We start from the raw sequence: 15,493 nt of genomic DNA, 5'->3' as shown, positions 1-15,493 counted from the left end.
TTGCATAAGTGTTCTTCTTTTTCACACTTTTTGTGTAGAAAGTGAAGAAAAAACATTAAGAAAATGCATCAACCAACCCATTTCCTCATCTTTTTCATGTCATTTCCCCTGTTTTCTCTCTGTTTTGGCAGTTTCCATGTGTACCCACTTCCTGTTTCTCAATATCATGATCAAATTTATGGTCATTATCCAAAACCCAGATGGAACACGGGTTTTTACGGCTCGATGACGAGGCAGGATCGAGTAAGCTCGCTTTCGGGTTCGCCAAAGATCGTGAATGTGGTTGATTTTGGAGCTAAGGGAAATGGACAAGATGACAGTAAGGTACACCCCATTGAACAGCCCAAGCTTAAGCTCATCGCTAACAGATATTGTCCTTTTCAGGCCGTTACGCCTTAGTTTTTGTTTCGTTTGGTTACTCAGTGTTCATGAATGCATGTTTTAGGCATTTGAGCTAGCTTGGAAGGAGGCTTGTTCTTCTAGTAAGGCAATGATTTTGGTGCCTAAAGGCAGGACATATTATCTTAAGCCAATAACTTTTTCAGGTCCTTGTAGATCTCCTTTGACACTAAAGGTGAGAGTATAAGCATAATTTTCAATATCATATTTTTGGAAAATTTTGTGTTCATTTCTTTGTTCTTCTCATTGTTAGATCGATGGAATGATCAAAGCTTCTCCAAGAATGTCGGATTACGATGACGATCGACGACATTGGCTTAAATTCGAAGGCGTCGACAACTTTGTTGTAGAAGGCAATGGTATCATCAATGGAAATGGCAAAAAATGGTGGCAAAACTCTTGCAAAGTGAACAAAGAACTTGTAAATCCATCACTACTTTAAACAACTATGTCTCATATTATCAATATCATTAGCTTATGATTGTTTTTCTCTTGGATTCTTTTGCAGCCTTGCAGGGGAGCACCGACGGTTCGTCGCTATCCTTATGATCTTCGAAAGCGTTTTCGACGTCGTTTAATCGAAAATGTTCATCTGGTTTTCGTTTGTGCAGGCTGTAACTTTCTACCAATGCATCAACTTGGTTGTGGCTAACCTGAAACTAGAAAATGCACAGCAAATGCATCTGACATTTCAGAAATGCACCAATGTCCAAGCTTTGAATCTTCGGGTCGTCGCCCCGGAGAATAGTCCCAACACGGATGGAATTCACGTCACGGAAACTCAAAATGTTATAATAAGGAATTGTGTCATTGGAACAGGTGAAAAAAAGTTGGTCGATTCAAAGAAAATGAAACAAATTCTATATTTTGTTGATGTGATATTCCACGTTGGTTGGGGAGGAGAACGAAACACCCTTTATAAGAGTGTGGAAACCTTTCTCTAGCAGACGCGTTTTAAAGCCTTGAGGGAAAGTCCGAAAGGGAAGGCCCAAAAAGGACAATATCGACTAGCGGTGGGCCTAGGCCGTTACGGTTGATTTGAAATTGATTTTTTTTTTTTTTTTTCAAAGGGGATGACTGCATTTCTATTGTAAGTGGGTCAAGAAATGTTAGAGCAATGGATATCACTTGTGGGCCAGGACATGGAATTAGGTATTCATTCAGCTGAATTTGAAGCATTTTTTTGTAGTGTTTAATGATGTTTTTGTCTCATGTTTTGAATGTTTTTGGTTTGGTTTTTTGTTTGCATTTCAGCATTGGAAGCTTAGGAGCTGGAAACTCAGAAGCTGAGGTTTCAAATATAAGAGTAGATAGAGCACTGATATCAGGAACCAGTAATGGGGTGAGAATAAAGACTTGGCAGGTACGTGAAGCCTACCATTTGTATCGCCGTCAACTTTTCGGTTTTAAAACGTATTTGCTAGGGAGAGGTTTTCACATCCTTATAAGAAATGCGTGGTTCCTCTCTCCAACTGACGTGGGATCTCACAATCTACCTCCCAGTACACTATTCGGTGTCTGACTTTGATACCATTTATAATAGCCCAAACCCACTGCTAGCAGATATTGTTCGTTTTGTCTCATGATTTTAAAACACGTCTACTAAAGAAAAGTTTACACATCCTTATAAGAAATGGTGGGATTTCGCTCTAACCCAATAGGAATCGGTGGTAGTGTCCTATGGAGATAACCATTTGCTCCACATGTATCATTAAAAGTATAGGAATTCTAGCTTTTCCTACCTCCACTTGAACGCTGAGGGTGATTTGAACACCAATGGCTGTTTGTTTGGTGTCACTGATGGGTCCATTACTTGTTTAGTGGGTGTAGTTCAATGCTATTTGTCAAAGTTAAAAGCATGTGTTCAAACCAATTAAATAGAGTAAAGAATAACATAACAAAGTTAATTCAGTTGGTGTACGGAAAAAACGAACTATATTTCAAAAGTTTCAATGATATTCTTAAAACGTTTTAAAAAGTTTCAAAATTTATCAGTTTTAGATGGAAATTGTTAGAACTTGTTTCAAAAATACCCTTAAACTCCATCAAATTTTTTAAAAGTTCAAAAATACACTATCCATTAGTACCATGTTTTACCCGTTTGTTTATGGAATTTTTTTTATTAATAATTAATTTTTATAATTGAAAGGAGAAATTTCATCCCTTGTATTATAACACCTAAACTTTCTATTTCGAATATTTTCATTTGATTTTGGTTGCCTTTCAAATTTTGATAATGAATGGGATATGTGCACAGGGAGGTTCTGGATATGCTAAAAACATCATGTTTCAAAACGTTGTCATGAACAATGTGAGCAATCCAATAATTATAGACCAGAATTACTGTGATAAAGAAGAAAAGTCATGCCCACAACAGGTAAAAAATTGGGGCCTAAATCTTTGATCTGCTTTGAACTGAACTATATAGATACCTAGAAAACAAAAGCACAGGAGTTATTTAGGTTTTTGTTGCTCTCATGGATGCAGAATTCAGCAGTGAAAGTAAGCAATGTGGTGTACAAGAACATTAGAGGAACAAGTGCTTCTGATGATGCCATAAGATTTGATTGCAGCAAAAGCTCCCCTTGTCGAGACATTTCCATGCTTGGAGTTCATCTAGTTAGACAAGGAGATGATGTTGCTACAGCTTCCTGTGAGAATGTTAGGTTGAAAAATAGATGGAAAGTTTATCCACAGTGCTCCTCATAAGTTGGAACACTTTAGTCAGAAAGGGCGGTTGTTCGTGAAGATTTCTACAAAAAAATATCCCTAAAGGCTTGACTCGTCTCGATTACGAGGAAGCCTTTGACCTGCTTCCATAGCTGTCCTTGTGTTGAACTATGTATATGCATTTAACACTAAATCTTTCCTTTTATAGTATTATAGTATCATAGTATTCGAACCTACAAAAAGGCAATACCAATATTGCCTTGCCCATTGAACTATGTTCAAGTCGTCCCATTTTACACTTCTATACACATATATATAATGCATTTTCTTTTTCCAAGTGTTGTATTTCTTCCTCCAAGCAATTTCATTCTGTGATCCAAGTAATTATTGCTTGTAAGAACAATTGTAATGGTCATGTATTGTCACAGCACAGCAATCATGATGCTCAGGCTACTTTTGAGATTTTAAGTTTGATTTCTCACCACCTACCACAAACCATTATAAGCATTATTAATATTGATATGTAACCTAAGGGAGCAAAAAAATATACTTTCTTCCCCCAAAAGATGGATCAGCAACTAGATTACAGCATCATCCATGGACAAGAATCAGAAGGAAGAACAGGCAGCCAATTCTACTCTAGTTGCAACGGATTTTGAAGATGAATGAGCAGTTTACAAGGGTAATTTCTTTGATTACCCACAATAAATATGCAAAGAATAAGTGAAGAATGTTTTCAAAGATTGTTATGTTATACATGGTTTAAATAATGTTACAAAATTAAGCCTCTAATACTACCTTTTGCTCTCTGTCCTCGTATGGAGGAGGCATCAATCTAAGCGTATTGGCAAAAAGATCTTCACGTCCTGATGGAGGTTCTGCTACAGGAGCATCCAATATATAATCTGGAATGGCCACAAGTGTTTCCTCGAAAAATGATTTGATGGTCTACAAGGTTCAATAGCAGTTCACTTAGAAGCTATGCAGCAAAGCATTTACAAGGTAGGGATACTTGATGGACAGACAACCTCGATAACAATGGCAGTGAAAAATCTCGGTGATAGAAACATGAAATTTGAATATCCGATTTGAATTTCCAAATTTTTGTAAAACTAAAATCAAAATAAAAAATCCTATGAAACTGTTGAAAGGAAGCAGAGGAAAAATACGCCATGCATTCCATCGAAATCTACTAAACGATATTAAGTTGAACCTATTCTCTTCCAGCATATTTTTATACCTTGCAATGCTGAAAAGCAAAATCAGCTTTACGCTTCCATGGACCATTTCCAGGATCTGTATAAAAAAGGTGAAGCAACGGCTGCAGAAGCAGATAAAGGAGAAATGTAAATGACCACACCAGGTATTGTATGGGGGTGGGGGTGCGTTTTGCTAGATTCCAATCAGTATTGATTAAGAAAAAAAAAAATAGCAACTTATAAGACATGACGGATAAAAGAGGTCCTAGATTGGTATAAGGCAATAAAAGGACAAAAATTATCAGTGAAACGAAGATGTAGAAGCAAGAGAAGACGATAATTCAGCATGCTCAGCCATCGATGATGTATGAAATGGCTAACCCACGGAAATACAGAGTTTCCTCCAATTGGCAGTAATCAGGGAGGGCTCCAAGTTACAAAAATGCAATAATGGAAATAACCTTAAAAGGGACCTCAGTTTAATCAATCTAGTGGGACTCATCATGCATTTACGCCCAACCTAGAGATCCAAAATGCAATAATAACATTATACAGTGCAAATATTTGACCATGGAATCCACACGGTCTAACTAGTGCACAAATGCTATTCCAACACCTTAATAATCATAAGTCCTACTCCCTTAATAGCGCTCGGTCTCCCTAATCCCACATATGGCACAAGATAGTGAGGGAAGAATACAGAGTTCATGTCACACATTTAAAATTACTGAAAATAAGTAAAGTTAAATTAAACCCAACCCCATAAAAATGTTCAGAACCCCAACCCACAATCGAAAAAATATAGTTAAGAAATACGTGGCATATAAAAGAAACAAGACCAACTGAAAACATAGGAGACAAAAATTGTGGTTTAAAAAAATTAACAAAAAGGCTGTAAACCACCAATAAGATCTTACCTTCACAACATCACGAATATTTGGTTTATTTCCATATGTACCCAAAACAGAATCCCCATAAACTTGATATTGTTCAAGGACCTAGGAGATGGAAAAGTTTACTGCTAAATGAGATAATAGTGAACTTTCAAGCAGAAGGGGATACATTTCACAGCCAACTTTAATATTGTACCTGACGACGGGTTATACCACTGCTAGGCGCACCATAAATTGCAGTGTCTACATGTCCTAAAGTACGCCAAGGGCTATGAAGTATAACAGCCATAGTTAAAATTAAGGAAAGACATAACCAACTCTGATAGAATAAATACTTAATGTTCATACCAAGATATTGTTGGAAAATACAAATAAATACTTAACCAAACTAATAACATCACACTTAACTTCAATTTTAATAAGTTAAATAAATATATTTAAAATGTCTATATTTAAAAAATAAAAAGAACACTCTATGATGCCATAAGTTCTAGCACTTTTATTTTTCACTATAATAACATCACCTTAAACCGGCCTCCACAGACAGATATAATCAGATATTATAGAAGAATTCTAATTTTTAAACATGGAACCCAATTGTCGCTCAAACTTCAGGTTCTCTTATACTGGTAATGGTTGGAGCTAGCTGTGACTATAGAATTATCTTATACCTTGAGAAGAATGCGAGAAGTTGCCTATACTTATTTGTGATATAAGCAAACGAAAGAGGGAAAAGATGGTAATTTCCAAAATGTGCATAACATACTTTTGGTAAGCAGCTCGACCCACCATTACACCATGAGCTCCGAGCCTGAGAGCAGCATTAACCTGTGTGAACACATTTAAAATAAATAAACATTAATTTATGATAATGCATGGAACTCTCACTCCATGGAAAGCAATTTATCACATTTAAAGTAAATAAACATTAATGTATGCTGCCAATTTACCGCAAGGAATTTCCATTCCATGGAAAGCAACTCCCAATAAACGAGTTTTGGGTCAATAAACCGTGTAAATTGGTCATTGCAAAATGATAATGCAATGCAAGACAGAGAAAAATATGAATGTTTCCACTATGCCTTTGTTGCATCAGTGGAGACCACGTCATGTAAAAAGCTATATAATCTACTAGGCTAGCCCCTATTTTGCCGTGATTTCAATATCTATTAGTATGCTTTTCTAGTTTGGGTAAATCCAATTTCTGATACATTAGGTCCATTTACAGATGAGCAGAAAAACTCACCTCATCAACAGTGTTAATGCCCCCATTTATTGTGAATCTCAAGTCTGGAAAGTCGCGCATCAGTGCATAGAAATATTCATATCTGTGACCACGTCAGTATTATAGAGCATGAAAGTCTGTTCTTAGTCATTATTTTACAGATAGTTAAAAATATTATATGGTCTTTGTTAAAATACTTTAACAAAAAACAACAAGCTCTCTTTAAGCTGATAGAATGTTCTTGAGAACCCATACTTCAAAGGAGGAATATTTCGATTTTCAGCTGGGCTAATACCATTGAGCAGTGCCTTGCGGGAATGGATTATGAAATGCTTAGTTGGCGACAAAGAAGAAACTTTGTAAATAAAATCACCTGAAACAAAAGAAAGTGGACGTGAGAGGAGAAATCAGCAACTAAGAAGGCACATAATAATGTAACAAGAAACTAGAATGGCTTTTCAGAAAGAATATTCAAAACCTCAGGGCCTCTTGAAATTGTTAGCACATAATGACAATATATATGCTGAAAACTTCAAATTTCAAACACCAAGCATAAATTAGATATCCTGTGCTTGAGTTGACCTAGCACAATTCAGGATCTAAGATGGTTTATGACTGTATACCAAAGGAGTTTCTCCAAAGAAGTTTTTCTTTGCCTTCATATGTTTTTTGCTACCAAGTATAAAAAGTTGTCTTTCATGAAATGGAAAAAAATGAAGGTGTGGGTGGTAAAAGTCTTCTTCCTTTTCTTTTTCTTTTTTAAAAAACAAACTAGATTTCTTACTCATAGGGTGAAAAAGTAAAAAAAATAATAATAATAAATAAATAAGGAACAAGGAATCACAGCCTGAGGAGCTTAACAAAAGCTGCTCCAAGACAGATAACTTTCACTCTCAAAGATTATATTAAGAGTTCCTAATGAGATAGCATTCCCTTTGAGGTCATATCTATAACTTATAATGTTACCAGTTCATTCACTTCAATGTGTAATCAAAGCCACCTTTAAGCACAAGAAAGATATTCAGACAGGAAAGGACACAAAATATCAAACAGTCAATTATTGTGATGATGCTCCACAGGGGAAATAAATAAAGATGCTAATCATAAAATGGCAAAACTAACCTTACAACATCACTATGTTTATCTAAACAAAGAAGTAGTAGTCAGTGCTTTCTAATCAGAGAAAAAAGACTAGAAACCTTACAAAGTTCATTATATGAATCATGGTCATCGACGCCAATTCGACATTTCACGCTTACAGGAGCGTCAGTGTTGGCAGCAATTACTGACATAGCTTCACCAACAAACTTTCCTTGTCATCATGACAAGCATAAGTTAGACACATAGCTGAAGAAAACAAAATGGGCAAGATGACTGAAATCAAAATATAACCAGTATACAGCCAGAAACCTTAGGATCCAGCATAAGGCGAGCACCAAAGCACCCATGTCCAGCCACCTTTGGACTTGGACATCCACAGCTGAAAAATAGTTTCCAAAAATTATAGAGATAAGAATCTATTGTAGAAACTAAAACTGGAAAAATATGAAGAAGATAAGTAAAATACTCACTTCAAATTAATTTCATCATAGCCGTATGGATTGGCAAGTTCAACAGCTTTTGCAATGTTATTCAAATTGTTTCCTCCAATTTGCAGGACAATAGGATGCTGGTCTGGAGAAAATGCTAAAAACCTGTCCTGTACAAAATAAAGAAAGATTACATGAAAAAATGGTCAAAACATAGACTGTTGAAGCATATCATATGCATCTCAAGTTTGATCATGAAAAGATAGGGAAATTGTCACGTGCCTCCAACACCAACCAGATAAAATATGCAAGTTACAAAGGTAGCAATAAGATGGTAAGTGGCAACTCTTCTTTGAGAAAATAAAACACCCAATAATTCTTCACTCTTACCGATCATAAATTAGTCAACAGTGAAGTCCAACTTGGCTGATAATGAAACAAACAGGATATGAGGTCAAGCTAATTTGGAAACTAAGCTGATTCACACAATGAAAGGTAAAAAAAATAGTAGTCTACTGTTAAAATGTTCAATCTGATTAGAGCATCCCATAATTTGAAAAGACCACCACACCGTCACTATTGCTGACCAAATGTTGGTAAAATGAGAGAAAACCATGGTCCAACTCAGACTATCACACGTGAAAGCTGTGGGATGTTGAAGGATTCAGGGCCAGGAAGTTTTGTTAAGGCAACTGGAGGAAAAGCTTCTCATAAGAGTGGGGGAAGAGGGAACAATTGATTATTCACTAACCCGACCCATTCACATGGAAGCAATGCGCTTACAAGGGTGAGGGGAGGGTTATCACAAATAATTGATAACTAACCCAATGTGTTACACAATTTAAAAAACCTCGAGTAAATAATGGAAAATCAAGGAAATTGCATCTGCCTCTAAAAATGATTGTTAATAAATAAAAGCAACACTACTTAGTAAATTTGTAGACTACGTTGATAAATTAATTATTGTCCAAGGATTCTGTTCTGCCGCAAACTTACAAGATTATCTTTTTGGTAAACAATTGTTTCAGCAGCAAGCATCTCGCTGTACAGCCATGCGCGCTTTGATATTAAACGAGCAAGAGTTCTGTAGTGATTGTCAGTGCAATCCATCATAGGAGCAACACTGAGAAAGTAAATAAAAGTCAATCAAGGTCATCAGATATAAACGCTCAAGGAACACAAATGATGACAATAACAACATTTATATGATGCGGAAAACTCACCTAAACCAAGGAGGGGAATAACGTCCAGCAACCATTTCTGCTTCTGGACTTTGCTGAAGTATCTGATTACCAGAAAACCAACTACTTGGTTTATACAAATTCTTTTGCAATATACTGGATGACAGCCTAGGATGGCTCTTCTGAATGAAAGACTGGACGGGAGACAAAGAAGCTGAAACAGAACATCCAGCAAACTTCATCATCTCTCACAACAAATCACAGTCCGCTCCTCAGAAAATTCTGATCATGAGCAACTGGGGAGGCTTTAAGAGTGGTGGAAAACTCGAAAAACGAATCAAACAATCCTACACGTTCAATTACGCAAGAGTGCAAAAACTACCAAACAGTCTGAAGGAGAGTCATGAACAACGAATTTGCAAACAAGAACAAACAGAAAATAAAAGCAAAGCTCAAAACCCCACAAAAGAAAAAAAAAAAAAAAAAAAAAAAAAAAAAAAAAAAAAAAACCAATTACTTCAAAGATTTAACAAGCTCCATTTACATAGCCAATCATTTAAACAGAGAAATACTACACACATATACAGAATAACAGAGAAACGCAATGTTGTTACGCAATTAAGGAAAAAGTATAAAGTGATTGGCAGACAGTTGCAGGAACGAAAACATGTAACATGCTTAATTAGCAGGGTTATAGAAGATGAATGTTAGGGTTTACATGAAGAAATCGTAACCGGAGGGGGGAATCAGACAACCTGCAGTTCCGGAGGTGGGCGAAGTTGAGGGGGACGAAGATTGCGCGGCGGAGCAAAAAGTGGAGAAGGAGAGGCGTGGTATTCGGATTGTATGGCCACCCTAATCCTTCACCTCAAGGGAATCTTCCAACTTTCTTTCTCAGCTTACAAATATGAGAGTTTTCAATTAAACTTCTATTTTGTTTTTTATACATTCTTTAAAATATATATATATATATTTATTTATTTATTTATATATAGCCAAATAAATTTTGTTTTGGAGGCAAAATAAATTCAAATTTTCTTTAATTTTAATAGGTAAATTTATTCTCTATATTTTAAATTTTATAATAATTTATTTTTTAAACAATACTACTAAAATTAATGAAATTTTTATCAATAAAATAATTTAAGAGAGAATTTATTTAAAATTTGACTAAATTAATAAAAATGCATTTAAAGTTTCAAAAAAAAAAAATCTAAAAAATACTTTTAAATTTTTAATAATATTTACATTAGTTTAGGAGAAAATAGTTAATACTTTGTTTAAAAAACATCCTTAAACTTTTAAAATGGTGTAAAAATATCGATTAATTTTCAAAAGTATTTCAAAAATATCATTCAATTTTCAAAACATTCATTAATATCTTTCATTTAAAAAATAATAAAATATATTTTTACCCTTAGAACTATATGGACTGTAAGAGTTTTTAATTTTTTTTATATAAATATAAAAGAATGTTAATGCTATTTGTAAAATTTTATGGGTATTTTTAAAACATAGTAATAATGGTAAATGTATTTTTTGAACTAAAAAAAATGATATTTTTTATATAAAATACTAATATATATTTTAAGTTTAAAAGTATTATTAAAAGTTTTGAAAATATAAATATTTTTATTAATTTAGCATTGAAATTATAAAGATTAAATTATATAAAATAGAAAATGATATTTAATTTAGATAATATTTTTTTCATAATAAAAAGTTAATTATTTCAAAATTAGAGAATAGAAATTACAAATTAATATCATTACTGAATATAATAAAATTATGAACTAATAATTTTGAGCTCAAATATTTGAATTAATTTTAGCAGAGAAAAAAGTTTTTATTTATTATTATTATTTTTTATTTTTTATTTTTTATTTTTTACATTTTGTGGTCGAACGAAGAGACATATTTTCGACCAATAATTTCTCTTAATGTTTTTTTTTACCACTAAATCTTCCACAGAGGGAAATTCGGGTACCTAAAAACACGACAAAATGTTTTTGACTTAAACGACGTCGTAAGTGACCTGCAAGGAAATCAAGACAAAACCCTGAGTTTCTTTCGTTCTTCTCCATCTTCCTCTCTCGGGCAGCTTCCATTACTGCAAAAACCAGACCTCCAACAGCTTCACAAGGAGTCCTAAAGCCATGAATGCCCCCGACCGATATGAGCGTTTCGTCGTTCCAGAGGGGACTAAAAAGTAATTTCACAAACTCTTCCCCCTTTCTCTAACCACTGCAATTTTATCTGTCTCTCACGTTTTCTTCCCCCCTTTTTTGTGATCTTTTCTTCTCCAGGGTCTCATACGAAAGAGACACCAAGATTATAAATGCGGCGTCGTTTATCATTGAAAGGGAGGAACATACAATTGGAAACATCTTGCGAATGTATGACCCTTTTTTGAAAATTTTGAAATTACTGTTTGAAAAGTGAAGTGTTCGGTTTTTATTGGTTTTTTTTGGTATAATCAGGCAGCTTCATAGAGATGAAAATGTGTTGTTTGCTGGATATAAGCTTCCTCACCCTTTGAAGTATAAAATCATTATCCGGGTCAGTTCATTTTCCTCTGATTTTGGGGTTTTCTGATTCTGATTAGGGTTTAATGGAGCTTTTAACTTGTGGGGTTTATCCCTTTTACTTTGGTTCTTGTTTTGATCTTGAAGGTTCTGTATTGATTTAGCTGTTGAATTTGGTAGTAGATGGTTTTAAGTTCTGATTATTACTCTCTGATGAAGGTTATAAATTAACACTTGCTGAGTCTTGTGCTAATCTATGAGCCTAAATGAGATAGTTTTGGTTCGAAAGAGTCGAAACTCGAGCTAAAGGCAATGCAACTCAGCTTCCCGTTGCCCATTGTCATTAGGATTGTGTAATGAACATGGATGATTAGGAGTATTATTAAGATATTAAAAGCACATTAGTAATTAGCCATTGAGTGAGTGGGGAGGAAGGAGGCAAAGATTTGGCTCGCTTAGGCTTGGGTGAGTGTAACAACTCAAGCCCACCGCTAAGAGATATTATCCTCTTTGGGCTTTCCCTCCCGGGCTTCTCCTCAAGATTTTAAAACGTGTTTGCTAGGGAGAGGTTTCCACAACCTTATAAACCGTGTTTCATTCTCCTCCCCAGCCGAAAGGGGTGGATTTGGTGGGGGCCCCACATTGATTGGAGAAAGGAACGAGTGTCAGCAAGTAAGTTGGGCCCAAAGCGGGGTGGATTGTGAGATCCCACATCAGTTGGGGAGGAGAACGAGCTCTTAAATTCTTTTAAGTAACCCAAATATGCTTGTGTTGCAAAGATGTAATTCCAAGTATCTCTAGTTTTCGACACGGTTTGTTCATGTTATTCGAAACCATTAGGATATCAAAAGCTGGAAAACAAGAAATGAAGTTATTGAACTTCTGGGTTTTTTTTCTTTGTAGTAGTGTTTTTTTTTTATCAAGTTAATCTTCTTCGTGCTAGGCTCGCTAGTTACAATCTTCCTATCGAAAAATATTTGGTATTATATTGGTCGTGCTGAATATTACCTATCATTGGAATTGACCTGTCTATGGTCCGCTACACGTTGCACATACACAAGTGATGGTGGAACCTGAAGTTGGTTTATTCGCTTGAATGCTTCTCATTAGGAGTATCCTTTAAGCAAGGAAACACTATCTAGTCCATCCACCTTATATGTTTGATGGGGTGTTTTATAGTATAGTGTTTAAATTGTTTAATATTGCTCTAAGAATCCTTCGACTTGCCCGTTTCTTACCTCCATATAAATACGCCTTTACGTTCTTGGATCCATTCGTGACGGTTTAGTGATTAATTGTTTAAAGTTAACGTGACGTGACTTCATTTGTCATGGTTTTGTTATAATTTTTTAGTGAACTACAAACTGGATGGTTATCGCCTTTTCGATATGATACACCCCCATAAGCGGAAGTTGCATTTGAATGAAGTATTTTTGGAAATTTCTCTTAAACATCCGAAGAACGGATTATTTTCTTTATACCGTCCTGTATCAATTTTGTTGGGTTGATATGTATATCAAAACAAACACGAAAAGGTGTGTTAATGCTTTAGGCACGCGGTTGGCGAGAGACTTGCACGTTTTTAATTCTACACTTTTCCTGTTGGGTTGATATGTATATATTTAGCGTTATCTTTCGTAAACTGATTATTACTGTTCTTCAGATCCATACTGCTAGCCAATCGTCGCCGATGCAAGCATATAATCAAGCCATCAACGATTTGGATAAGGAGCTTGATCACTTGAAAAATGCACTTGAGGTTTGAATCTGCTACTCTCTCTAAACTTCGTTTGAAGATAGAACATGCAATCTTTAACTAATAATACTCGCAGTGAAAAGTATAGTGCTGTTGAAATTGATAGCAAATCTAAGGTTAGAAATGATAGTGAGTTTGGATGACTTTAGAATAAACTTTAAAACGCCGTAAATCTCTGGACAACTTCATTAGAGAAACCAAAAATCGATTCAAATGTGTGATGTCCCACTTTGGTTGGGGAGAACAAACCACCATTTATAAGAGTGTGGAAACTTCTCCTAGCAGACGCGTTTTAAAGCCTTGAGGGAAGCCCGAAAGGGAAAGCCTAAAGATGACAATATCTGCTAGCGGTGGATCTGGGCTATTACAAATGGTATCAGAGCCAGACACCGAACGATGTGCCAACCTTCTCACTGTTTCCCAAAGGAGGGTAGACACGAGGAGGTGTGCCAGTAAGGACGTTGAGCCCCAAAGAGGGGTGGATTTGGTGCAGGTCCCACATTGATTGGAGAAAGAAACGAGTGCCAGCGAGGACGCTGGCCCCAAAGGGAGGTGGATTGTGATGTCCCACATTGGTTGGGGAGGAGAACAAAAAACTCTTTATAAGGGTGTGGAAACCTTCCCCTCGCAGACGCGTTTTAAAGTCTTGAGGGGAAGCTTGAAAAGGAAAGCCCAAAGAGGACAATATTTGCTAGCGGTGGGTCTGGGTCGTTACAAAATGGCTTTGGAGCTGCACATTTTTGGACTTTTCACAAAGTAGGTACTTGAAACTGAGACGTAAAAGCTTTGAAACTGTCCTTAAAAACGCTGTAAATCTCCCGACTACTTTGTAAGAAAAACCAAAGGTCGAACCAAAAACTGATTCAAAGGAGCTGCAACTTCTCAGACTTTTCAAAGTTAGGTACTTGAAACTGTTCTTAAAAACACTGTAAATCTCCCAACTACTTCATAAGAAAAACCAAAAGTCGAACCAAAAACTGATTCGAAATGCTTTTGGAGCTGCAACTTTTCGGACTTTTCAAAGTTAGGTACTTGAAACTGAGACATAAAAGCTTAGAAACTGTTGTTAAAAACACTGTAAATCTCCCGACCCGACTACTTTGTAAGAAAAACCAAAAGTCGAATAAAAAACTGATTCGAACTGCTTTCGGAGTTGCAACTTTTCGGACCTTTCAAAGTTAGGGACTTGAAACTAAGGCGTAAAAGCTTAGAAACGGTTCTTAAAACCATTGTAAATTTCCCGACTACTTCGTAAGAAAAACCAAAAGTCGAACCAAAAATTGATTCAAATTGCTTTTGGAGCTGCAACTTTCCGGACCTTTCAAAGTTAGGGACTTGAAACCGAGACATAAAAGCTTTGAAACTTCTTTCTTGCAGGCTGAGTTCGCAAAGTTCTCAAGGGACTATTGATTTGGCTTTGAAAAAAAAAACTTGGTGGAGCTCAGTTCAAGATGCAGACACAAGACAATTGGTAGCTGACATGAAATGTATTTCCAACAACTTTGCTTTGTTTTCTTTAAGGTTGCTGAAACCATCTTGTAACTTCGCTTAACTATTTTTGGTATGAGACTATGCATTTAAATTATATATATATATATATATATTTGAAGTACATCATCTTCTACCACAGTTGTTTTGGCATTGACATCCAAAGAAAATAAGCACAAACAATCTTCTGAGATATATACACATAAACAGCAAATGAAAGGCTCATCAATGTCACATCTTTCCAGTCCCCTTTTCTCTGAGGACTCAATTTCTCCTTCAATTCCATTCCCATCTTTTTAAATCTCTGAGTAAACCCAGGAACCACCATCTGTTTTCCTTCTTGGTCTTTCTTTGTTTTTTCTTCAGAAGAATCCGAAGGGTCGAGGTTATGGTTATGGCAGCAGAGAAAGACGATCGGTCTTGGGCTGATGCTTCTGTTTCCGAACTGCACGGCGGGGAAGAAATGACTGTGGCCAGCGGAGAGGGCTGCCATGGAAATGGAAGAAAATGGTGTTTGGAGATATTTTGTGGGGATGGAGATCTATTTAAGGATGGGAATTTGAATAAATTGGGGAAAGGAATGGATAGGTTTTGTTATATGGAGACAAAAATGAGATGGGAATTGGCT

General features: G+C 35.7%; 3 protein-coding genes across 6 annotated transcripts; 2 read left to right on the top strand and 1 right to left on the bottom strand.

The window, feature by feature from the left end:
- Positions 1-3,149, top strand: LOC111791623 (polygalacturonase-like). Its single transcript, XM_023673029.2, has 9 exons — positions 1-324; positions 446-574; positions 653-820; positions 908-928; positions 1,011-1,218; positions 1,470-1,551; positions 1,654-1,762; positions 2,657-2,776; positions 2,887-3,149. The coding sequence occupies exons 1-9, from the start codon at positions 64-66 to the stop codon at positions 3,106-3,108; spliced, it is 1,320 nt and encodes a 439-aa protein (XP_023528797.2). The 5' UTR covers positions 1-63; the 3' UTR covers positions 3,109-3,149.
- A 97-nt stretch (positions 3,150-3,246) lies between these two features.
- LOC111785077 (uncharacterized) lies at positions 3,247-10,013 on the bottom strand. 4 transcript variants are annotated; one of them, XM_087122499.1, is made up of 14 exons: positions 9,815-10,013; positions 9,139-9,310; positions 8,912-9,038; positions 7,958-8,085; positions 7,797-7,866; positions 7,591-7,693; positions 6,642-6,759; positions 6,408-6,489; positions 5,928-5,989; positions 5,358-5,430; positions 5,186-5,266; positions 4,310-4,390; positions 3,868-4,017; positions 3,247-3,554 (listed from the first exon to the last, which is right to left on the bottom strand). In XM_087122499.1, exons 2-14 carry the CDS (start codon positions 9,171-9,173, stop codon positions 3,534-3,536), a joined length of 1,131 nt encoding a protein of 376 aa, XP_086978625.1. In that variant the 5' UTR covers positions 9,174-9,310; positions 9,815-10,013; the 3' UTR covers positions 3,247-3,533. The 4 variants fall into 4 exon arrangements, with proteins under 4 accessions (XP_086978625.1, XP_086978622.1, XP_086978624.1 ...); XM_087122496.1 differs by having other exon boundaries at positions 9,139-9,378; positions 9,852-10,011; XM_087122498.1 differs by having other exon boundaries at positions 9,852-10,009.
- A 1,131-nt stretch (positions 10,014-11,144) lies between these two features.
- Positions 11,145-14,966, top strand: LOC111790924 (DNA-directed RNA polymerases II, IV and V subunit 11). The gene is made up of 5 exons (XM_023672059.2): positions 11,145-11,305; positions 11,403-11,492; positions 11,577-11,655; positions 13,285-13,380; positions 14,755-14,966. The coding sequence occupies exons 1-5, from the start codon at positions 11,253-11,255 to the stop codon at positions 14,785-14,787; spliced, it is 351 nt and encodes a 116-aa protein (XP_023527827.1). The 5' UTR covers positions 11,145-11,252; the 3' UTR covers positions 14,788-14,966.
- The last annotated feature ends 527 nt before the right edge of the window (positions 14,967-15,493 follow it).

This window comes from Cucurbita pepo, chromosome 3 (assembly GCF_057944985.1).
Source record: "Cucurbita pepo subsp. pepo isolate OVF chromosome 3, ASM5794498v1, whole genome shotgun sequence".
Taxonomy (NCBI): domain Eukaryota; kingdom Viridiplantae; phylum Streptophyta; class Magnoliopsida; order Cucurbitales; family Cucurbitaceae; genus Cucurbita; species Cucurbita pepo.
Note: the sequence above shows the minus strand (reverse complement) of the source record. Positions and strands in the feature narration are given on the sequence as shown.